At 46.1% G+C, this 24,385-nt stretch overlaps 1 protein-coding gene across 6 annotated transcripts in view; it reads right to left on the bottom strand.

The window, feature by feature from the left end:
* The window catches only part of TMEM241 (transmembrane protein 241), a 116,873-nt gene that overhangs the window by 55,743 nt on the left and 36,745 nt on the right, over positions 1–24,385 (bottom strand). For 4 of the 6 annotated variants that reach the window (XR_004382919.1, XM_032859766.1, XM_032859767.1 and 1 more), the window contains exons 5-9: positions 14,732–14,809; positions 4,826–4,851; positions 2,881–2,932; positions 1,241–1,289; positions 413–458 (exon numbers count right to left, since the gene is read on the bottom strand). Coding sequence is in view for 5 of the 6 variants with exons in the window: in XM_032859766.1 (XP_032715657.1) it covers positions 413–458; positions 1,241–1,289; positions 2,881–2,932; positions 4,826–4,851; positions 14,732–14,809 (251 nt within the window). In the remaining variant the exon portion in view is untranslated. Of the gene's footprint in view, positions 1–412; positions 459–1,240; positions 1,290–2,880; positions 2,933–4,825; positions 4,852–14,724; positions 14,810–17,608; positions 17,632–24,385 lie in introns of those variants that run through there. The other 2 variants (XM_032859770.1, XM_032859769.1) reach the window with 2 other exon arrangements.

The following is a 24,385-nucleotide window of genomic DNA, read 5'->3' as shown; positions in this document are numbered from 1 at the left end:
GCAACAGAGCTCTCATTTTACCCCAGCACAGAGCTCAGGCCTGGGGGAACTTCTGGGTCTGAATGAAGTCAAGTTAGGAAGGGGCTGAAGAAACAAGAAAAAAGAGTTGGCCTCCGAGCTGGAAGAAGTAAACTGGGGCCCCAAAGCAGCGGGTCATGTAATTTTTATAAAAATGTCATCTGAACAGCTGCCCCTGCAGGAAGAGGCCAGGGCCCCCCCCCCGCTCTTCACCCACTGCTGACGGTGGGTAGGATCAGGTGCTGGTGGTGCCCGCATGCAAGGGCCCAACAGCAGGAGAGATGGCCCTGAGGGCCCCCGGCAGAGTCGCCAGCTGAACAGAACAAGCTCACGACACCGTGGGTCTCACCCCTTTGCTTCAACCGAACAACCCACCACACCGGAAAAGGTTTACCTTAGCGCACTGGGTTTCCAGGCCTTCTGCAGTATCTTATATGCCCCTGAAAATGAAGCAGCATGTGTTACTGGCACAGGACTTTCTGTGTAAGGGGCTGCCCGCACCCGCGGGGAAGCACGAAAACCACAAGGGCGAGGGCAGCTCTTCCGGAGAGGGTCACCCCCACCCCACCGACAGGGGGTGGCACCACCGCTCTTGGGGGGAGCCCAGGATGCCAGTACAGTAATCCCCTGTGATGACTGTTCAGTACAGAGAGGGCTGGGCAGGGAGGGCTCGTGATCAGCAGAAGGACACAGTTCACAGACAGGTTTCAGCTTCCTTTGCCAGGTGCGCGGGAGGAAGGGACACGCGGCATTTCTGAACCGTGTGTAGCCAAAGCAGGGCCCTGCTCCCCCTAAGACTCCAGACAGGAAAAACTGAACAGATGACTGGAAATGAAGTCAGATGGCCCTCTGAGTTCCCCCGCTTCCCTCTCTTTGGGTATGCTGCTGAAGGACAGTGTTTCTGACACAAACTTCTGGATCTCTTCTCACCATTTTTAAAGACCAACCAGCGTTTCTCAAGTAGACGTGAGCAGGCAGGCCAGAGCCGTGGTGAGTTTATTAACGTTTGTTGAGAAAAAGAGGAGACTATATCAGAAATGGGAATATTTGAGGAAAACTCCCAAACAGGAAAATCAGATAAGAAAATGCCCATTTAAGTTTAACCTTGACGCCTGCCTTGTCTGTAATCTTCCTATCGTTCAAGGTCTCCGAAAAGTGGATATATCATAAGGTCTAAATAATAAGCCTCAATGATTTAAGTAAGCGTTCTTTTAAAACTTACCTACGCAGAATGAGTGAATTACAGCCCAGAAATATCCACCGGGATCAAACTGTAACACAGGATTTAAAAAATAATAATAATAAAATGGCTACAAATAGGGACAAACAGGACCCAGAGTGGTCATCAGAAACCCTAAATGTCAGTGAATGGTGTCAAGCAAGGCTGCCATGACAGGAATCTGCGGCCTTTGGCCAGTCCATCCTCATTTCTCACCTCGATGCCTATGATATCTTCCTAATAGGGCTCTCTGCCTCCAGCACCCTTTTTCCTGTTCTCCACACCGCCTTCACACAGTGTCGCTAAAAGCCTAATCAGATGGTGTCACCTACTGCTTAAAATCATTCAGTACTTCAGGATAAAATCCAAACTCATGGCACTCAAGGATCTCTAGGACAAGCCCCTGTCAACCCCACCAGTCCCATCTACTGCATGCCCCCCAGAGGAAGAACTTGCACCTCCCCAAGCCCGAATGCTTCCCCTACCAACTCAGCTGAGGTGCACTCCCTCTCTTCTTCCCCTCCTTATTTTTCTCTGTAGAAGTTTATCTCACTTACTACATTCTGTTTCATGTATCATCTGTCTCTTTCTCCACCATCCACTAGCCTGTAAATTCCAGAAGGGCAGGAATTTACAGAGGGGCATGCACATAGTGCTCACTAAAGCTGAATCCCAGAAAGGCAGGACACCTCTACGACGGTGCCCACAACTGCTTTCTTCTTCTGGCCATCTGTTCCTCGCCCTCCAAGATTGAGGTCTAGAGAGCAGAGTCCGGCTCTAGCATCAGAAAGATCCCCACTTACTCACTAGCTGGTGACGTGGTGGCCTCGTTACTCTTTAGCTATGCAATGGAGACAGTAAGAGTCCTCCTTGGGCAACTGCTAGATTTTGAATAAAATAAAGCACATGAAGCATTGGCCCAGAGCCTGGCACATAGCTGGCTTCCTGTAATCATTAGTTCTTCCCACTTCCCTGGTCCCCCGAGTCTTCTTAGGTGCCGCATGGCATCCCTATCTCCCCACGACAGAGCCCTGGCCTCCCCATGCTATAATTATCTGTTTCTTGTCTGTCCTCCTCTCCTTTGCTCTGACTAGACTCTGACTTCTGCCTGGATGAGGACAATTCTTCTTTGTGTCCCCAGAGCCTGGCTCAGTGCCTGACACTTGATGGGGACTTAATAACTGCTGGGGGAGAAAAGAGAGAAGACAGACCCACCACAAGATGACTACGGGGGCGGGGTGAGGAGGCGGGTCCTCAGGGCCTAATAAGGAAAAACTCAGGGTAACAAAGTGAAAATCACTCTGCAGATGAGGCCCTTGGGATGAAAGGGAAAATCAACATCACCTCAGTACATGAGGCTAGGGCAATTTGGGTCGGGACTTGTGGGTCCTCCAAGCACAAACAGAGGGCCAATGGCACCCGCCATGGCCCGCGGAGCCCAGAGCTCCACCAAGCTGCCACAGCCCTGAAGAAAAGGCGAAGACCTGCGGAAAAGGTGTTGACCTGGCCTAGAGGCACCTAGCTTTTGCAGAGGCTGGGGTTCTTCTGATTCCCAAAAGAAGGACTAGGAAGTTCTGCTCATACACAGAAGCTTCAGACCATAAAAGACACCTGGAAGGCAAAATGAGTGCCCTTGAACTTACCTGGGGGTCATTGAAGGGAAGGCATCCTGCGGCAGCCAGGAGGAAGAGGGCACTGTGCAAAGAGAGATGAAACAGGCAGCTTCACTTTTCAGTATCAAAGGGCTGCCCAGAGAGCATGGGGGCTGAAACACATGGAATGGATCGAGCCTGAGGCTGAGCCCCTGTGAGACTCCACCCCGTGCCCTTCCCTCCTCTGAGAACCCCATTACCTGTGCAGTTTTCCACTGCATGCCCCCCTGGGGACCAGACAGTTCCCTCCCTGGGGCTCAGCTGGCCTCATCCCCAGACATGGGCACTTACTTGCAGGACATTTGCAAAACCACAGCTAACTCGCTTGAGAAAAACAAGATGCCCGTGAACCAGGTAATAAGAAATTTTCTAAACCGTAGGTCCCCCCAAATGCACAAAAACTGGGTAATCAGACTGCAGTTCTGCCACTTAGGAAAAAGGAAACGCCGTGGAATGCATGTTAAAATCTTTTATGCTTTACCTTCCCCACATGATCAACCTGAACATCTCCAGTGATGGGACAGGTGTGTTCCATATGCCTCCTGATACAACATACCAAGACGGCCACATCACTCCCGTGGCATTCCTGCCAATATGCAGAACCCACCTCGTGTGGCCGGCGGCCTGGGGCAGGGGAACCAGTACGGGGAATCCTCAGAGGTGGGACCTCACAGCCCTGGAAGGTCAGCACAACACGGGACACCCTGGGATACAAGGAGGTCCTCCACTCTGGCCTGCCCTCCTTCTACAGCCTCACCAGCTTTGACGGTGCACACACAAAGGGCCTCCAGAAGACTCCAAGGCAGCAGATTGTCAAGGGACTCTGAGGCAAAGGGTGGGGTGAATGGAGGGAGGCAGCTGGAAGGGTTTCTGGGACTTCACAGAATTAGGCAGGTGTTAGGTGGGGAGAGGAGAGGAGAACCGTAATAGGTTTGGTGTCTACCTACAGCAGAAGGCTTTATAGGCTACAGGACACTTCCCCATCCACAGGCAATGCATGTTAGAGGTCCTCTTACACAGACAGCCCTTGGGGCTGAGAGGAGATGGGGAACAGCCAGGTGGAAGACATTGTTTGGTTTCCCACCAAACTTGGCCTTGAGCAACACCTGATTATATCAGGTATTAGTGGGTTTTAATGCCTCTCTTTAACACCTGCTAATCTTTTAAACAAGAGGATGAGTCCTGACAGTGTTGTGTTTTTCTTTTTCCAAGTAGCAGCCTGTAATAAAGGCAAAATAAGAGACTGGATGAAAGCCCAGAAATATTTGAAACAAAAAGTCCTAAATCCATGTGTCAAAGCATTTCTGTTGGTTTTCTATCCTCACGACTGAGCTTTAGAGCTATAGCCAAGGAGGCCGGAAGCAGCTAGAGAACAGGGTTACAGGTTAGCACATAACAGGGTGTGGGGACCGGCCCGAGAGTCCAGCCCAGCTCGAGTTTCAGCCGAGGGAACAAGGCACAAAGGGCCATGAAGTCTGTCCTTGGTCGCCTTGCTGTGGCCCAAGACCACGACCCAGATCCCTGACCCTGCGGCCAGTGCTTGTCCCACCAAGGGAATCATAGAAACCCAATAAAGTGCAAACATGATTGTAAGCATTTTAAGTCATTTTCCATGTTTTCCATTTTCCTTCTCCCATCAGTATTGCACAACTCTTAGTGAAGTTTTGGGCATCAGTGACTGAAATCAAGCATGGGTTATTTTCCCCTTAGGAACAGAATATTACCAAACAAAACAACAACAACAACAACAAAAAAAAAAAAAAACAGAGAAAGAAAGAGATAGTAAAATTTAGCAAAAGACACAAAACAGGGGTATTTAACTGTTTATAATAAATTCTGTCAGCTCTCAAATAGGAATCTCTAATCATTTGTCATCATTTAAAATCAGGTTAAATCTTCTATTTTAGAGGGCTGTGGGTTGTTGTTGTTAACTTACCTACAGATCTTTGCAGGAGAAGTTTTCTGTATGAAAATAAAAGAGACTTATAGTTAGTCTGCATAAATCCTCTTTTTCCCCTTAAAAGAAAATATTTAGATCAAGAGGCAAATAAATGTTGAGTAAGCTTAATGGGGGCTTAAGAGCTGGCTGCACCTTGGTATTTCTGGAGGCTTTTTCTGCTTGGACCACACAAAGGATGGCTCAGAGGTCCAGAGCTGAGTCACTTGGGCAAGAACTCTGGGTGTGTGGTTTTTCTACCCTCACCCGTAGAACTGGGTTTATTCACAAAACCCCAAAACAAGGCCAGGGCCAAGCCTTCAGATATCTTACACACCAAGAAAGGGAGAGAGAGAAATCGATGGAGACCTGTGGAAGAAGAGAAATCAAGCTCTCGTTCAGTTTCTATTCCAGTCTGCCTCCTTACATTTGCTTTTCATTGATCCAGCCCTGACTCTGAGCAGTGCTGTAAGTTCTCTGGGATGATGTACAAATAAAGAAACAGGAAAAAGGAGAAGGGACAGTTGGCTCCATCCCTAGAGAGAGAGAAAGGGCAGATTGGGGAAATCTAAACTTGGCATTTAAAAGGCACCGAAATGAAGACATTCTAATGCAGGCCCTACCTTTATTCTCTCCTTTTTATTAGTCTTTAAAATTTTTTTTTTAATTTATTTAGAGAGTGAGAGCATAAGCAGCAGGTGAGGGGAGTGGCAGAGGGAGAGGGAGAGAGAGAATCTCAAGCTGACTCCATGCCCAGTCCAGAGCCCGATGCAGGGCTCAATCTCACAACCCTGAGATCATGACCTGAGCTGAAACCGAGAGTTGGATCCTCAATCGACTGAATCACCCAGGTGGCCCATCATTTTTATTAGCCATTTTACAGGAATTAGTTCTTTGCACTCATGTATAAAGTTATAGCACGAAGAAGCACAGATGTTTCTATATTTGGTAGAGGAAATAACATTAATTCTGGATATTTCAAAAAGATTACTTTGCTAGTTGGGGACAAACTACAGCTTTTTTTTTTTTTTTAATATTTTATTTATGTGACAGAGAGAGATCACAAGTAGGCAGAGAGGCAGGCAGAGAGAGAGAGAGAGAGAGAGAGAGAGGAGGAAGCAAGCCCAACGAGGGTCTTGATCCCAGGACCCTGAGATCATGATCTGAGCCGAAGGCAAAGGCTTAACCCACTGAGCCACCCAGGCACCCCCAAACTACAGCTTTTTGACTCTAACTCTTGAAAGGGAAGTATGAATGGGGTCCTTGGGTGGCTCAGTCGTTAAGCGTCTGCCTTCAGCTCAGATCATGATCCCACGGTCCTGGGATCGAGCCCTACATCGGGCTCCCTGCTCCACCGGAAGCCTACTTCTCCCTCTCCCACTCCCCCTGCTTATGTTCCCTCTCTCACTGTGTCTCTGTCAAGTAAATAAAATCTTAAAAAAAAAAAAAGTGAGGTATGAATATAGCGTTTAAAAACGAAGCACTCAAAGGACACCTGGGTGGCTCAGTTGATTAAGCATCTGCCTTCAGCTCAGGTCATGATCCCAGAGTTCTGGGATCAAGTCCCATGTTGGGCTCCTTGCTCAGCAGGAAGACTGCTTCTTCCTCGGCCTGCTAATCCCCCTGCTTGTGCTCTCACTCTCTAACAAATAAAATAAAATCTTTTAAAAAAATAAAAATGAAGCACTCAGAAGGTAAAAACTTCCAGTTACAAAAGACATCCCCCAGTCTTGGGGATGTCATGTACAGCACAGGGACTAGAGTTACTAATACTATACTGCAGATTCACAAGTTGCTAAGAGAGTAGATCTTGAAAGTACTTACCAGAAGAAAACAATTTTTATAACTACATATGGTGATGGATGCTAACTAGACTTATGGTGATCATTTGCAAGATATATAAATATCAAGCCATTATGTTGACACCTGAAATAAATACGATGTTATAGGTCAATCGTATCTTCATTTTTTGTCGGAGGCTACGGCATGGTTGGAGTCGTGGATCAAACCAGGCCCTGACTTGTGTCTCCTTTAAAGTCCGGACGCCTTGATAAGGGGTTAAGGACAGGAAAGTTGAGTAACACTGAGAAAGGGTCTGAGCTACGTGTTGTGTGCTCGCCTACATGACTTCCCACACGCTCTCCCTACAGAAGGGAATAACGTGGTCAGGGTCATGAATTCTTAGTTGGTCCTTGTTGTTCCTGTACCTCCCATAACCCACTCCCTGGTTGATTGTAACTTCTTGTATCAACAGTAGCTAATGGCATTAGCCGTGATTATCTGGCATCACGAGATGTGTTTGTAGTAGGAACTTGCGGTTATCTGACTAGGTACTGATGTATTACTCCTTCTATTGTGGTCTGCCTTATAAATGCTTGTAAGATGTGGAATAAAATCGGCACTGTTGGACATCCTCCTCAGTGCTCCTCCTGCCCCCATCTCTTTGTCTCTTAATTTCTTTTCACCATCCTCTTACCTCACGTTCCTGGTCGATTTGTCACGCCGGCCGCGACAATTTTTTTAAAAATGCGGAGACTGAAAAGGTAACTTGGTTTGCTATGAAGCCCATATTCAGTTTTCATGCATTACTAAATAATCCCGTTTGCATTGTTTTCATAAATAGATCCTGTTTGTGTGCAAAGCAGTGGCTTGCAGCTCTAACTCCTTTCCTCTCATCGCTGTGGAACCTGCCTCAGCTGGCGGTGCCAACCTTGACTCCACTGCCACCTGGTGGAAGCCCATCCCTACAGTACAGAAAGGATGACCCAAAAGGGTGACCTGGCTCAGGGCACCTGGAGAAGTGCCCCATGGTGGGAAAATGTGTCACTAAAAGATTCTGGGCTAATTTGCGACAACGTGGATGGAACTAGATGGTATTATGCTGAGCGAAATAAGTCAATCAGAGAAAGACAATTATCATATGATCTCCCTGATATGAGGAAGCTGAGAGGCAACGTGGGGGGCTTGGGGTAGGAAAGGAATAAATGAAACAAGATGGGATCAGGAGACAAACCATAAGAGACTCTTACTCTCACAAAACAAACTGAGGGCTGCTGGGGGGAGGAGGGAAGGGAGAGGGTGGTTGGGTTATAGACATTGGGGAGGGTATGTGCTATGGTGAGTGCTGTGAAGTGTGCAAACCTGGTGATTCACAGACTTGTACCCCTGGGGCTAATAATACATTATACGTTAATAAAAAAATAAAAATTTTTAAAAAGAAATAAAAAAAATAAAGGATTCTGGGCTAAAGGCAATCAACATCTCAAGAGCTAGGCAGAAAAGCAGGAACAGACAGGACAGAGCTAAAGAGCACCTTCCAGCTGGTCCGTGAGTAGTAACAGGTGCACCCAGCAACCATCTGGGGGCTTGCATCACCCTGTAGCAGATCAATACAGTGCCCAGAAGAGTTCACCCGTTCCACAGAGGAAGGCTGCTTTTTTATTGTAAACGCCTCCAGAACCTGAGATACGGAGATGAGAACAAGCATTAAACGCATTACTGAGCTCCCCTTCCCGGGGCTCTGAAAACAACTCAGGAGTTAACATCAGGCGTTCACCTTTTGAGGCTCCTCAGTCTGAAAGTCACCCAGGGGTAAGTCCTAGTGATATGTCAGTGTTCTGAAGGGTCAGTATAACTTCTCAAGTCACATCAACAAAAATAACAATAAGTAACTAACATTCCAGGGGGGTCAGCTAACTTCCTCTGAGGATAACATACTCTGTGCCAGGGTTGTTCTAGGCCCCAACGTGTATTGACTTATTTCATTATGGGTTACTTACATCTCAGGTTTTATGATACAGAGGCAGACACCAAGGCCAGGGAAGTTAGCAAAGTTCCCCAGGATCTGAGCTTCGGTAATCTAGCCCCGGAGCCTGACCTTTTATGACACTATTCTGCCACTGCCAGCCGGCCAGTCCTGCAGGGACACCCACCAGCCCTTTCAGACGCCTACCTTCACCTGCTGCTTCCTCTGCTTGCCTAGTGCCCTTTCTCCCTGCACTTTGAAAATTCCTACCAGCCGCAGAACTGGGTTCAAATCCTGCCCCTGGCCCTTCATAAGCAGACTTACCCCGGTCCACCCACACCCCTGTTCCAGCCCATATGGCATTCTATGGGCATCACAGTGTGTGTTTATGTGTTGGCTCCTCCACCTAGCTGAGTCCTGTGAAGTTGATCAGTGATTCCTGTAGAGCTCCACAGCCACAGGCCTAGCCAGATGTTTGATACATAGTGTAGACTTAATAAATGGGGAACAAACAAACAAAAGGATGAATGGCAGCATTCTCATGTTCAGCTGTGACAAGTCTATTTGCAAAGTAGCGAGACTAATTCTATAAGCCCCATATTACCTTAGAGTCAGACTACATGTGCATGTGCTTGCACGTGCAAGCACAAAGAGCCATGGATGGTGACCACGAACCACAGCCCCAGACAGAGCTTATCCTTATAACCTGGGAACAAGGTCCTGAGAAGGCCAACCTTACTCTCTAGAGAGGAGCCTGGTGAAACTGACACACGCTGGACAAAACAGGCCTGAAGGTGAGTGACAGGTGAAGTCTAAGAGATGTCACACAGCTGTGCTCCTGGTAACATCTGGTCACTTTGTTGAGGCTCCAGGCTAAATGATCAGGAACGTGAATCCTATGGGAACAGGTCATGGCCAATCTTCCATCATCATCACAGAGCAGATTTTAATGCCAAGCTAGTAGAAACCACCTGCAAGTCTAGAAACAGGGATTGGCCAACACATCATGTTCCATGTGGAGCAGAATGAGGACATGAATAGAGATTCCTGACAAATTGATCAGTGGAAAATAGGATATGTTATATCATTTGTGGCAGTATGTATACATATGTATGTTGGAAAAAAGTCGACAGAATAGAGTAGTATCCTGTGCGAAGTAAGATAACAGTTGATTTCTGGGACTTTCTTCCTCTGCATGTTCTACAACTTACTGTAGTTTATTACATTCATAAAGGAAAGAAAGGAGTTTTTTAAAAATTACTAAATAAGTACATAATTCATGCAACTATTTCCTAATTTACCTTGATAAGAAATGATATTGTTTATAAAGGAAATAATCAACAAAACTAAAAGACAGGGGCGCCTGGGTGGCTCAGTGGGTTAAGCCGCTGCCTTCGGCTCAGGTCATGATCTCAGGGTCCTGGGATCGAGCCCCGCATCGGGCTCTCTGCTCAGCAGGGAGCCTGCTTCCTCCTCTCTCTCTGCCTGCTTGTGATCTCTCTCTGTCAAATAAATGAATAAAATCTTTAAAAAAAAACAAAACAAAACAAAACAAAAAACTAAAAGACAACCTCCAGAATGGGAGAAGATATTTGCAAGTGACACATCTGACAAAGGGTTAGTATCCAAAATATATAAGGAACTTTTACAACTCAACACCCAAAAAACAAATAATCTGATTAAAAATGGGCAGAAGTCATGGACAGACATTTCTCGAAGAAGACATAGAGATGGCATGAAAAGATGCCCCATGTTCTCGGTATCAGGGAAATGCAAATCAAAACCATAATAAGATACACCTCACACCTGTCAGAATGGCTAGAATCAAGAACACAAGAAATAAGTGCTCGCGAGGATGTGGAGAAAAAGGAGCCCTCATGCTTCTCTGGTGGGAATGCAAACTGGTGCAGCCACTGTGGAAAACAGTACGGAGGTTCCTCAAAACATTAAAAATAGAATTACCGTATGATCCAGTAATTCTACTACTGAGTATTTACCCAAAGAATATGAAAACACCAACTTGAAAAATATATATTTGCACCCCCATGGTTATTGCAGCATTTTTTACTTTTACATTTACATTGGCATTTACAACAGCCAAATTATGGCAGCAGGCCAATATCCATCAACAGATGAATGGATAAAGAACTGGTGTAGGGGCACCTGGGTGGCTCAGTGGGTTAAGCCTCTGCCTTCGGCTCAGGTCACGATCTCAGGGTCCTGGGATCGAGTCCTGCATTGGCCTCTCTGCTCAGCAGGGAGCCTGCTTCCTCCTCTCTCTCTCTGCCTGCCTCTCTGCCTACTTGTGATCTGTCTGTCAAATAAATAAATAAAATCTTAAAAAAAAAAAAAAGAAGAAGAAGTGGTGTATATACTTACAACAGAATATTACTCAGCCAAAGAGAAGAATGAAATCTTGTCATTTGTGACAGCGTGGATGGAGCTAGAGAGTGTAATTCTAAGTGAAATCCGTCAGAGAAAGACAACTACCACACGTATAACTTAAGAAATAAACAAACAAAAACACAGAAAAAAAGATAAAGCAAAAAACAGACTCTCAACTATAGAGAACAAACTGGTGGTTACTAGAGGGCAGGGGGGTAGAGGATGGGGGAAATAGGTAAAGGGGATTAAGGGTGCACTTATCATGATGAGCCCGGAGTAACGTATAGAATTGTTGAATCACTGTATTGTACACCTGAAACTAATATAACACTGTATGTTAACTGTACTGGAATTAAATTTTTTTTTTAAAGTGATGTTGTTTAGTGTTAGGGATGAAATGGAGATGAAGATTCAAAATATTCTGGTTTATCCAATTTCTTCCAAGGACAGGTCCTCTCAGCCTGGAAGACTGGCCCCTGGTCTCTGCCTGATGGAAATACCCCTGAGGACGCTCTGACCTGTCTCCTACACTCAACCTCGCCTATGTGATCCCACTGGTCAGTCGGGAGGCGACACCCTGCAGAGATGCCTGGATCTTTTCCCAGACCAGGTAAATCTTCATTTTCAATTCACAACAAAAATATTCACTTTGTAGACAGGAAGCAAGAGTCCCTCTCCCAGAAGCTGAGCATCTTGGGGAGTTTCAGATGCTCAGTGACTAGTTCGTGAATGTTCAGCTCGGCAGCGGTCCTGGGGCTGGACTCGAGGGCTACAAAGACAAGAACCACGTGGTCCCTGCAGAGGAGGGGACTCAGAGGAAGCAGGCAGAGACCCAGGGAAACTCCGACCTCATTGCACTGAACCTCAGATGCCCCTGAGTGTAAAATTCCCCATTCTTTATATATTACTAAGAAAGAGAGCATTTGACCTGGCACACCACTGATTGTAGAAGCATCCCAACTGCAGATAGTGAATATTTTTCTAATGTGAGAAAAAGTAGCACATGTTAGAATTAATGAAATATGGAAATCACAAGGTGATGTGATGAGTCAAGTGTTGGAGAGAGGTGCTCATGCTCCTTAAGGTGTCCGAGGTGTCAGGCTCCAACTGCACGCACACCAACCTCAAATACCGAGGGCCTCCCTCGTGAGAACTCGAGAGTTGCCACCGCATCCCCTCTCACCTGCAGTCCTGTCTCCCCCACCGTAAATCTGATCAGTCCGTCTGGCCTTTCACACCCAGCCCCAGTCACCCACTGCACGCAGTATACACCCCAAATTCCTTGCTCAGCATCGAAGTCTCGTCTTAAGTCTCTAGCCTCATCCTAAGCCCTCCTCTCTCTCTTATCAAACGCCAGCTGCACTGGCCCAGAGTGACGCCTGCAGAGTCCCTTCCGACATCTGGTCCTCTGCATCTGCCGCTTCCTCTTCCTGGGAGCCCTCCCCTTCACACCACCTGCTGAACTCCTGCTCAGCTTTTGTCTGTGTTTGAATGTCACTTCCCCGTAGGGGACTCTGTGGCCATACAATCCGGCGGGTGGGTGTCACAATGTGCTCAGCTGATGTTCCCTAAGAACAGCCCAGAACAGCCAGACCATGCCTTTTGTTGCCTTTTGCTCACTACTGGAGACCCGGAGCCTGGCACGGTGTGCGTGTACACAGGTACGTAAATATAATCGCGATGAATGAGTGGGTGCTTGAAGAGGTTCTCTGACAGATCACAGAAAAGAACACATCATGACATGGTCTAGGGAAAATGAGAAGTTTTGTTGTGGCTGGATTTTCTAAAACCTGAGGTGTATGGAATCTTTGCACGCCTCCATGCGTGTCAGGGGCAGCTCCCACGTACATGGGGGAACAAGATCAGATCTGTTTCAGAAGGTCACTTGGGTGCAGTGTGGAGGAAGGGGAGCATGGGGAGAGGCAGGGAAAGCGGCCAGGCACACAGCACACCCGGCAGGCAAAGGCAGGTGATGGCGTGCACAGAACACAATTAGATAACCATCTAAGCCAGGACTGCTCGCCCTGGGCCCTACTTGGCTGCTTGAGGGTTCAGGGGAGAAAGATCTCATTTGGCCCCTAGCCAGGTAGCCCTAAAAAACAGATGAGGGCCTGACCCAAGATGGGAGCAGAGTGGGAATGGAGATGAGGGGACAGATTCAGAAATTGAGTGTAGGGGGAAGGATGACGAGACCAGGACTCAAAGGGGTCCCCTATGTTTCTGACTTGGGCAGTGATGACTAGGATCAAGATCACTAAGAAGCAGGTCGTGAAAACAGAGCAGTTCCAGTTTGGTCCCTTTGCACTTCCTACGCCTGGGAGACAGCTGCAGGGAGAGCCAGAGGCGGCAGCCATAGGGGTCTGAGCTCAAGAGAGAGGTCTGGGCTAGACATGGGACACAGGAGTCACCCATGAACTGAGAGGGAGGCTGCCATGGGTGTGGATGAGGCTGTCCAGAAAGTGTGTGCGTGGGAACAAAGGGCTCCTGACCCACAGCCCTGGGAGACCCTGTAGGGCAGACGAAGGAAGGAGGAGGAGGAGCCATAGACTGGGGGAGAGAACCAGCAGGTCACGGGGGCCAAGAGACTCAAGGGAAGGCAGCGGTGAACCTGGTGATGAACGGTGTAAAAGGCCAACAGAGTCGCAGCAATGCAGGCATCAGGGACGTTGGCCAGAGCACTTCAGGGTAACGGTGCAGGCAGAATAAGGAGCAGGCTGGAGGCGAGAGGGACACAAGGCCGTGGACAGCTCTGAACCCAACCCTCCCTTGGGCACTGTGCTGGGGGTGGGCAAGGAAGTGGCAGGGCAGAGGTGGAGGGGAGCACAGGCAAGGGAGCCCACTGGTACGGTTCTAGAAACAGCCTTCCAGAGCTGGGCTACTGTGAGCGGGTCTCCCAGGGCCTGTTCTATCCTTGGGGGCCTGAGAACGCAGTGTCTGGGGGCTGAGGGAAGAAAGGCAGCAGAGAGAGAGAGAGAGGTTAGCTCTCCGGGACAGAAGGAGTAGTCCATCCACAGAGCTGCCTGCAAGGAGCAGGCAGGGGTGACAGGGTACATGGGCGTGTGGAGGGGCCTCAGCCATGGGAAGGACACCTCTCTCCCCTGCACACCTGTAAGAAGTGAGCTGCCTGAATGGCCAACTAGCCTCTCTAGTTGAAAATTTCCAGATCTGTAGGCAAAACCATTTCGAAAGGGCAGATGTTACAAAGAAAGAACTCCCAAAAGAGGAACCAAATTAAAACCACTACTAATACTGTTAATAAATACAGCAAACATGTACAGAGCAGCTACTGTGGGCCAGAAACTGTTGGACGCACTTAACACGGGTGCCTTGCTGTGTCCTCCCAACAACCCCGGGAGCTGGGTGTCACCTGGGAAGCAAAGGGGATTCCCCCAGGGTGGGCCGATGCTCCCAACACCCTTTGTGAGGCTCTGCCGTGTATTTCCTGGTGGCCCTGGGATACACTGTGGGCTTGAAGGCTGCCCTCCACCCCCACTCCTCCTCTGCCCACAGTAAACTCCTCCTTGTATCCCAGGGTACTCGCTCTGCCACGCAGCTGAGTGCCACTCAGATCCACAAGCTCCCCACATACGTCTGATGAACCAAAGGGATGTCAAAAACATGATCCTTGAAATGAGGGACAACTGCCAAGCAGACTTGACCACCATCAGGAAACAGATGGCAGGAAAAGGTAGACACTAATTTGGGCCATAAGAAAAGGTGCATCTTTGAAAGTTAAAGCAAAGGAAGTGAAACTAGCATTCTGCATTACCATTTACCTCTTTCCGAAAACACTTCTGGTGCCCACAGAGGATAACTTCAGCTACATTATGCAAAGTGAGAAACACAGGAATGGCCTGAAAGAAAACAGAATGTAATAAGCATGAAAATGTTTTCTTTGATCCCATAATTACATAATACTTGATTTCTGCTTAAAAATAACGATCCGTGGGAACTTTTGGCATTCGCATACACAATCCTCCCCAGCGAAAACTCTCTGGCGTGGATTAGCGCTCTCTGTTAATAGTATTACTCTTGGCAAGGTAAGAGGCTCAACGCCTATTTATTAAGCAACTACTGTGTGTCAGGCACTGTGCCAGGTGCAGGAAACACCCAGGGTGCATATGTGATCAGGAGACTGTCCCTATCAAGATCAGAGTTCTCATGGGATACACAAAAGGCGCACCAACCCTGCTTGGGGAGAGGAAGCGAAGTCCTTTGGGAAATGAGAATGGAATGTCGAACTGGAGTGAACCACTCAACAAGAGGCAGAGAGAGGGGCCACCCAGGTGGGAGTGAACCCGCTCCTCCAGGAACACACATGGGGGTGGGGTTGTGTGGTGGGACGTGAAGGGGGAAGCTGGGGAGAAGAACCTGGAGAGGTCGTCAGGCCATCAAGAGCCAAGGAGCTGCTGGGAGTTTCAAGGCAGTCACAGGATTAGAGCTGCATGTTTAAAGGAACTTGGGCTCCCAGCAGAGGACAAAAGGGAGAGGTGGCTGGGAAAGTCTAGAGGTGTGGCAGACTGGAAAATGGACACCACCCCCCACCCCCACCAAGATAGTCACACTCTAATCCCTGGGACCTGTGAATGTCACCTGACATGATAAAAAGGAGTCTTTGCAATTGGGATTAAGTTCAGAACCTTGAGATGGGGAGTTCGCCCTTGGTTATCTGGGGAGGCCTTAAATGCGAACACACGTACTTGTAAGAGAAAGAGATTTGATGCACACAGAGGGAGAGGCCCCGTGACCACAGAGCCAGGGACTGGACTGATGTAGTCCCAAGCCAAGAAATGCCAGCAGCTGCAGGAGCCAAGGCATGGATTCTCCCCCAGAGCCTCTGGAGCGCACAGCGGTCCTGCTCCCACACCTTGATTTGGGCACAACACTGATTTCGGATGTCTGGCCTCCACAACTAGAAAGAATAAGTTTCTGCTGTTTTAAGCCACCTGGTCATTTGCTACAGGCGCCCTGAGAAATTAATATAAGGAAAGACAAGATGGTGGCCTGAACTTGGTAGTGGCAGTGACAACGGAGAGTGTCCACATTAAGGAAATATTTAGGAGACTGAGCTGAGGTAAATATTTGAATAACCAGAATCAACTTTGTGCCAAAAAGAAAAAAAAAAAGAGGAAGGGAAAACGATACTAAAAAAACCTAACACTCCGGACGTTTATTAAGGTACACAGAGCACCCACTACGTGTTTACAATCGCTGGGCTGTTTGCTAAGAATGGCTGTCTCTCCTAATTTGGTGGCTAATCTTGACCCAGTGAGCAGGAAGAATTAAAGGGCATGGGATTTTGTTATTGTCTCTGTTGTTGATGATGACAGCAATATTTCCTGAAAGGCAGAAAAAGATCGAACATAGGTGAAACCAAGCCTAGGCTAACCTTAGTTTGCTCCTCTGTTTGGGGATAACAATACCTACAACACAGAGCGCCTGGGAGGAATGATAGAAGTAGGTAAACAACCTAGATGAGTGGCTCGGGAGCACTGAGTGAAAGGTGGTCCGTATTAACAGGTAACCTGCCCTCAGCAGCTTCGACAGAGAACCCTGAGCAGGACATCGTTCCAGCTTGGAAAACCCACTTAAGATCATGCCGCTCGCCTACTTCCAGATGGATCTAGTCTTTATCTTTTTGGAGGATATATTTTTACCTTGTTTTTAAAACTCTTATAACTTTGTAGCTCTGCCCTATTTTAGTATTTTGTTCTAACTTGCACTATTTTATTTCTTTTGGAGTTCTGGCCTTCTATTTCCTGCCTTTGTAACATTTCTACTCTTAATTTATCTTTCATTAAAAGTGCAACTCAATCTAGTTTTTCTCCTTTTAAAATTACACTTTATAAAATTAAATAACTAATAAAGTCATACTTTAACAATTAAAGAATCCAATTAAAAATGGGCAGAAGACATGAACAGACATTTCTCTAAAGAAGATCTACAGATGGGCAACAGACACATGAAAAGACACTCAACGTCAATCATCATCAGGGAAATGCAAATCAAGACTACAATGAGATCTCACCTCACACCTGTCAGAATGGCTAAACTCAAGAAGACAAGAAACAACAGGTGTTGGCAAGGAAGTAGAGAAAAAGGAACCCTCGTGCACCATTGGTGGGAATGCAGACTGGTGTAGCCACCCTGGTAAACAGTATGGAGGTTCCTCAAAAAGTTAAAAATAGAATTACTCTATGATCCAGCAATCACACTACTGGGTATTTACCCCCAAAATACTAAAACACTAATTCAAAGAGACACATGAACCTCCAATTACAATATCTAAATTATGGAAGCAGTCTAAGTGCGGATGAATAGATAAAGAAGAGATGGTACACACACACACACACACACACACACACACACACACACACACAATGGAATATTACTCAGCCATCAAAAAGAATGAAATCTTGTCATTTGCAACAACATGGATGGAGCTAGAGAGTACAATGCTAAGGGAGGTAAGTCAGTCAGAGAAACAAATACCATATGATTTTGCTCACATGCAGAATTTAAGAAACAAAAAAAAGGGAAAAAAAGACAAACATAGAAGCCGACACTTAAGTACAGAGAACAAACTGACCAGAAGGCATGTGGGGATGGGGGAGAGGGTGAGGGAAATAGGTGATGGGGATTAAGGAGTGCACCTGTGAGGAGCACCAGGTGATGTAGGAGACTGCTGAATCACTATATTGTCCACCAGAAACTAATACAACACAGTATGTTGACCACACTGGAATTTAAAAAAAAATTTTTTTTTTAAGATTTTATTTATTTGACAGAGAGAGAGAGATCACAAGTAGGCAGAGAGGCAGGCAGAGAGAGAGAGGGAAGCAGGCTCCTGGCTGAGCTGAGAGCCCGATGAGGGGCTCGATCCCAGGACCCTGAGATCATGACCTGAGCCGAAGGCAGAGGCTTTATTTAACCCACTGAGCCACCCAGGCGCCCCAAGAATTAAAATTTTTTTAAAAAGTGAAGTTAAAAAAATCATACTTTATTTTTATTATATCCTAATTTTTCATTTGTCTTTTGTGCTTCTTTTTATTCCTCTTAAGTTTTTATATTCTGAATTAACTTTTATGTGTTTTAACATGGTTAAAGAGATTTTTTTTAACTGGCTCAATGCATTAGCCCTATGTTTGGCAAACTTAGGGCCTGGCCTTCCAGTTCTTGGCTTTAGAATATAGAAAAGAAAATATTGGACAGGTTAATTATGTGTACATGAAAATGAATACAAAAGGGCGACCTAGATGCTATTTATTTAAAATTAAGACCTTTTCAAAAATGCTTTTGGGGGCACCTGGGTAGCTCAGTGGGTTAAGCCTCTGCCTTCGGCTCAGGTCATGATTTCAGGGTTCTGGGATCGAGCCCCTCATCGGGCTCTCTGCTCAGCAGGGAGCCTGCTTCCCCCCCCTCTCTCAGAGAGCCTACCTACTTGTGATCTCTCTGTCAAATAAATAAATACAATCCTTTAAAAAAATGCTTTTGCCTCCTTGACTATAAAACCAGTAAGAAGACGAGATTTAGGAACTCTAGACCCTAACTCTAGACCTCAAGGAGGCTAATATCCTCAATTTTAATAAACTGTGACTAGGGTTTTCAATCTTCCCAGGCCCTGCTCTGATCACATTCTGGAAAAGGATCTATTGCTACACACAGAATCTATTTTCAAGTACACTAATGAGAGCTACCAACAATGTGTTGGACACAGTGCTAATTATTTTAGTTGCATTTTGTTATTTAAATCTCCTTCCAACAACGCAGTTACTGGGTGCTGGTACCTTGATTTATAGACAAGGAACCGAACACTGTGAAGACGAGGCAACTTGCTGAACGCTCACGGCCGGTTTAGGGCTCCCGTGCAGGCTTCTCTAACCACAGACCCCATGCTCCTAAGCTCAGTGCTATGATACCCCAATTACGGCAAGCCCACCAAGGCAGCCTTTTAGCCCTACAACTGTCCACCAAGTCCAGGAGGACTGGTAGGTTCTAAATCCCACCAGTCTGCTTCCTCCAGTAAGAATCCTGGTGTGATCTAAAATTGTTGAACTCAGAGTAAACTCTGTGACAGGTTCTAAAGGATAGCTTCCATTTTTACTTTAACAAATTTAAATCTGGATTTCTTAAGCCATTTTTCTACTGAGAAGCTAGCAGTCTTTAGAAACAGTCATTCTTCAACTGACCATCTCAGCCTCCATAAAGGTCTATGAAAAACAACGATTAACACAGTTTGCAAACTTTAATTACTGATTTTCCTTGGCCTCTAACTCTGTACAAGTCCCTGCCTATAAACTGTGCCATCCATTCAGGACACTCCAGAGTGAGTGATTCTTTTAGGAAACCTGCCCTTAAAAAAAAAAAAGCAAAGAAAGAATGGGGCACTTGGGTGGCTCAGTGGGTTGAGGCCTCTGCCTTCGGCTTGGGTAGTGCTCCCAGGGTCCTGGGATTGAGGCCCACATCGGGCTCTCTACTCAGGAGGGAGCCTGCTTCCCCCTCTCTCTCTGCCTGCCTCTCTGCCTACTTGTGATCTGTCAAATAAATAAATAAAATCTTAAAAAAAAAAAAAGAAAACCTGCCCTTTATTATCTTACAAAGTGAGGTTCAGCAGAACTTATGTTAAATCAGACCAAAGTTCTGAGAAGTTATGATAGCCATAATAATAGCTAAGATATACTGAGTGCTTATTATGTGCTAGCTGTTATTCTAACTGCTTTTGCATACTTAGTTGTCATAAGAACTCTACGAGGTAGATACCATTAACATTCCCATTAAACAGATGAGAAAATGGAGGAATATACTTCGGTTCTCTTTTTTTTTTTTTTTAAGATTTTATTTATTTATTTGACAGACAGAGATCACAGGTAGACAGAGATCACAGGTAGGCAGAGAGGCAGGCAGAGAGAGAGGGGAAGGGAAGCAGGCTCCCTGCTGAGCAGAGAGCCCGATGTGGGGCTCGATCCCAGGACCCTGGATAGAGCCTGATGTGGGGCTCGATCCCAGGACCCTGGTATCATGACCTGAGCGGAAGGCAGAGGCTTTAACCCACTGAGCCACCCAGGCGCCCCTGGTTCTCTTTTTTAACCTGCCTCTTAATAATCTGAAAACCAGGGGCGCCTGGGTGGCTCAGTGGGTTAGAGCCTCTGCCTTCGCTCAGGTCATGATCCCAGGGTCCTGGGATTGAGCCCCGCATCGAGCCCCACATTGGGCTCTCTGCTCGGCAGGGAGTCTGCTTCCCTTCCTCTCTCTGTGTGCTTCTCTGCCTACTTGTGATCTCTATCAAATAAATAAATAAAATCTTAAAAAAAAATCTGAAAACCACTTTTAGAAAATCTATATACTTGTTTGCTGCTAAAGAGAACAAAAACGTAAATATGTTCTTCCATGTTGTATACCCTAAACCACAAAAGTTCCTACCATCTTTCATCAGGAAAAATGGCCAAGATCAACTACTGTAAAGCCCATATCATCATTACAAAATGTAATTAATCAAATTCAACTACACTTCAGGCCAATCATTTAGTTACTTAGGGGCACAGTTTGCAACTAATTTTAGATTCCATTAGCTTAAAAATTCAACATCTTATCCATGTCCCATTGGACATTTTTCTCTGGCTGGGAAGAGAAATTGGCATCTATTACTTACAATTTTTCATTATTCCCATGCTTTCCAGAATGGAAAATTCTGAGGCCTTGATTATTATTTGTTCAGGTGTTCGGCCTGAGTTAGAACAGTTTTCTATGGAAAATCCTGACCCTGTGCACAGGCACAGCCATGGGTCACTGCAGACGCCGACAGCCCACCCCACCCCCACCCCACCCCCCACCCCCGCCAGTCTTTTCCAAGCAGAGTCCTGGGACTGGCTTCTTAATTTTTGTAAAAGAATGTCAATCCTATCTTCTCTTTGGGTGATTTTTAGATATGTAGGTGTGGGCTTAATCTACAAGACAGAATAACTGCACTCCAGGCGGGGAGTCGTTGGCTACCCAATTTATATCAAAAGCATGCGCACTGAAAACGATGTTCCCGGAGGGTTGCCTGAGGGCAGTCTGCGAAGGGAGCCAGATAAGCAGGGTATCTGTTTTAGCCCCAGACAACTGCTCCTACTGAACTTTTCTATTTCATCATGCACCCAGAAATGCTCTAAGAAACCAGGCGGTCACTGTGTTTTCTTATAAGGGTGTTATCAGAGACCCTGCCTCACTAAGTGGCCCAGCCCATCTTTTTTGAGGACTCAGAACCTGAGAGCAAGGAAGCTTTGCTCTTCTTCAGCAATGACCTCACCCTTGTTTTTCTTGAAACTTTTCAAATCTGAAGATTGTTGACACACAATGTTACATTAGTTTTGGGTGTACAACACAGTGAGTCAACACTGCTGTATGTTACACTCTGCATGACAGGTGTAGCAATGACCTCCACTCTTACAAGCACTGATGAGAGTCTTGGAACTTTTTTATTTTTTAATTTTAAAAAGATTTCATTTATTTATTTGAGAGAGACAGGGAGAACATGAGCAGGGGGAGGGGCAGAGGGAGAAGCAGTCTTGTAACTTTATGATTTGGCTAGAGAATGCTGAAAATTGAATTCAGACCCCATCTGCATTTATTTTGTAGGATATTACACCATAAATTTCTATGTGCTAAGTCTCTCCGTGGCCTCGTCTAGTTCTTCTATTATTCTGTACCTAGATTTCTTGTAAATTTCTGTTCTTAAAAAATATCTATTTTGGGGACGTCTGGGTGGCTCAGTCGCTGGGCGTAGGCCTTCAGCTCGGGATCAAGCCCCACATCCAGCTCCCTGCCTGGCGGAGAGTTCTCCCTCTCCTGCTCCCCCTGCTTGTGTTCCCTCTCTCACTGTGTCAATAAATTTCTGTCAAATAAATTTTAAAAATCTTTAAAAAAATTATTATGGGGTGCCTGGGTGGCTCAGTCAGTCAAGCATTGGCATCTTGATCTCAGCTCAGGTCTTGATCTCGGGGGTGGGGGGCAGTTCAGGCCCTATGTTGGGCTCCATGCTAGGTGTGGGGTCTACATAAAAAATGTCTATCTTATTTTAATTATTCAAGTCACCACCCATCCTTTTTGGAGGATGGTGAGGTATTCAAATAAGTACACCTACATATCCATGAATATATTCTAAGTAGACTTGTGTGAGTTAAATTTAAGTGTTTATTTACATTAATCTTAGGACTGTCAAGGCAAAGCCCCTGAGTGCAGAGGACCAGCCTCCCCTCCTGGCAGTGTATCTCCAGAATGAGTCTGGAAGCCATCTCTGTCATTCATTTGTTCATCACCTCAAGTAGCTGGTCTGTGTCTGATGGGCCTTACTGTGCAAGATATTTACATCCTGGGGCACCTGGGTGGCTCAGTGGGTTAAAGCCCCTGCCTTTGGCTCGGGTCGTGATCCCAGGGTCCTGGGATCGAGCCCCACATCGGGCTCTCTGCCCAGCGGGGAGCCTGCTTCCTCCTCTCTCTCTCTCTCTCTCTCTCTCTCTCTCTGCCTGCCTCTCTGCCTACTTGAGATCTGTCTGTCAAAGAAATAAATAAAATCTTTAAAAAAAAAAAAAGAAAGAAAGAAACAACATCATAAATTACCAAGGATTCTTCCACCTCGGTGAGATGCCTGGTGGTAAGAAAAGGCTGAAGGGATGGCAGCGTGTTCCAGCTCATTCACTTGGGGCATAAACGTACAGGCCAGAACAGAGGGCAGACTGGCCTGCTCTCAGTGAGTTGTTATTTTTCTCATACTTTTTACCCGAGTGCATAGAACTGAACGAGTTAAGCCAAATGTGCACATCCTACAGCACCCAAAGGAATTCTGAGCGAAGCAAGTGAGAACCTGCTATCATCCCCTCCTCTTCATATAACCCTTTAAACTGAGGTAAAATTTACACATAAAGTGTACCATTTTAAGCATTTTTAGGTATACGGTTCAGTGGTATTAAGTACATTCACAGTGCTATGCAATCATCACCACCCTCTAGCTCCAGAACTCTTTCAACTTGCAAAACTCAAACTCTGTCCCCATTAAATAGTAACCCCTCATTCTCTCCTCCCTTCCAGGCAAGCACCATTCTACTTTCAGTCTCTACGATTCGACCATTCTGAGCATCTCAGAAGAGGGATCATTTAGTATTTGTCCTGTCGTGACTGGCTCGTTTCACTTCACATAATGTCCTCGAAGTTCATCTGCAGTGTTACATGGGTCAGAATCTCCTTCCTTCTTAAGGTTAAATAGTATTCCACGGCCCGCATCCTTCCCCCATCCGTGGATACTTGGGTTGCTTCCAGCTTTTGGCTATTGTGAATAATGCTGCCATTAACACGGGGGTATAAATACCTGTTCAACTCCCTGCTTTCAATTTTTTGGAGTATGAACCCAGAAGTGAAATTGCTGGATCATAGAATAGGTCCATTTTTAATTTTTTGAGGACCATCCTAGTGTTTTCCTGAGCAGCTGTGCCAGTGTACATTCCCAGCAGTGCCCAAGGGTTCCACTTTCTCCACATCTTTCCCAACACTGGTTATTTTCTGGGTTTTTGACGACAGCCATCCTAATGGGTGTGAAGTAGTACCTCATTATCGTTTTGATTTGCATTTCCCTAATGATTAATGATGCTGAGCATCTTTTCCTGGGCGTATTAGCCATCTGTACATATTCTTTGGGAAAATGTCTATTTAAGTCCTTTGGCCATTTTTGAACTGGGTTGGTTTTCGTTGTTGAGTTGAGGACTTCTCTATATTCTGGATAGTAATCCCTGTCGAATGACAGAACTAAAACAATTTAGTAATGAGTCTGATGTCCCTCATTCAAGGGAAAACAATCCTTGGATTAGGGGAGTATGGCACCTCAGAAGAAGTGGAGCCCTCTTCCCAAGGGGGGCTGGGAAAGAATGAGCTTTATGAAGCATGAGAAGTGGCAACGGGGAAATGCCATGAATGGCTGGGATGGCGTATCTACTTTATTTAGGATGATTAGGGAACAAGGAGGTATAAAACCCAGAGCTGCCTTGGCATTTTGGGACTGGTTGTTTGGATGTATTGTGTTTCTGGTCAAGCGGAGCATTTCCAGGAATGCTGAAGTCTGCTTTGCTGACTTAGCACCCCAGAAAGGAGGAGCTCCACCTTTGGCCTAAAATTTTATTTCCACATCCCCTGGCAGATGATTTGCAAATACTTTCTTCCATTTGGTGGGTTGCCTTTTTAACTCCGCTGACAGTGGCCTTTGACGCACCAAAGTTTTTAATTTTGATGAAGTCCAATGTGTCTATTTTTTCTTTTGTTGCCTGCATCTTTGATGCTGTACCTGAGAAATCATTGCCAAATCTAACATCATAAAGTTTCCCCCTCGGAGCCCTGTTTTAGTAAGTTATTTAATATAGGTTACGGAAAATATCATCTTTAAATTTTTATTTATTTATTATTTT

This window comes from Lontra canadensis, unplaced genomic scaffold (assembly GCF_010015895.1).
Source record: "Lontra canadensis isolate GAN:19392208 unplaced genomic scaffold, GSC_riverotter_1.0 scaffold17, whole genome shotgun sequence".
NCBI classification, from domain to species: Eukaryota; Metazoa; Chordata; class Mammalia; order Carnivora; family Mustelidae; genus Lontra; species Lontra canadensis.
Note: the sequence above shows the minus strand (reverse complement) of the source record. Positions and strands in the feature narration are given on the sequence as shown.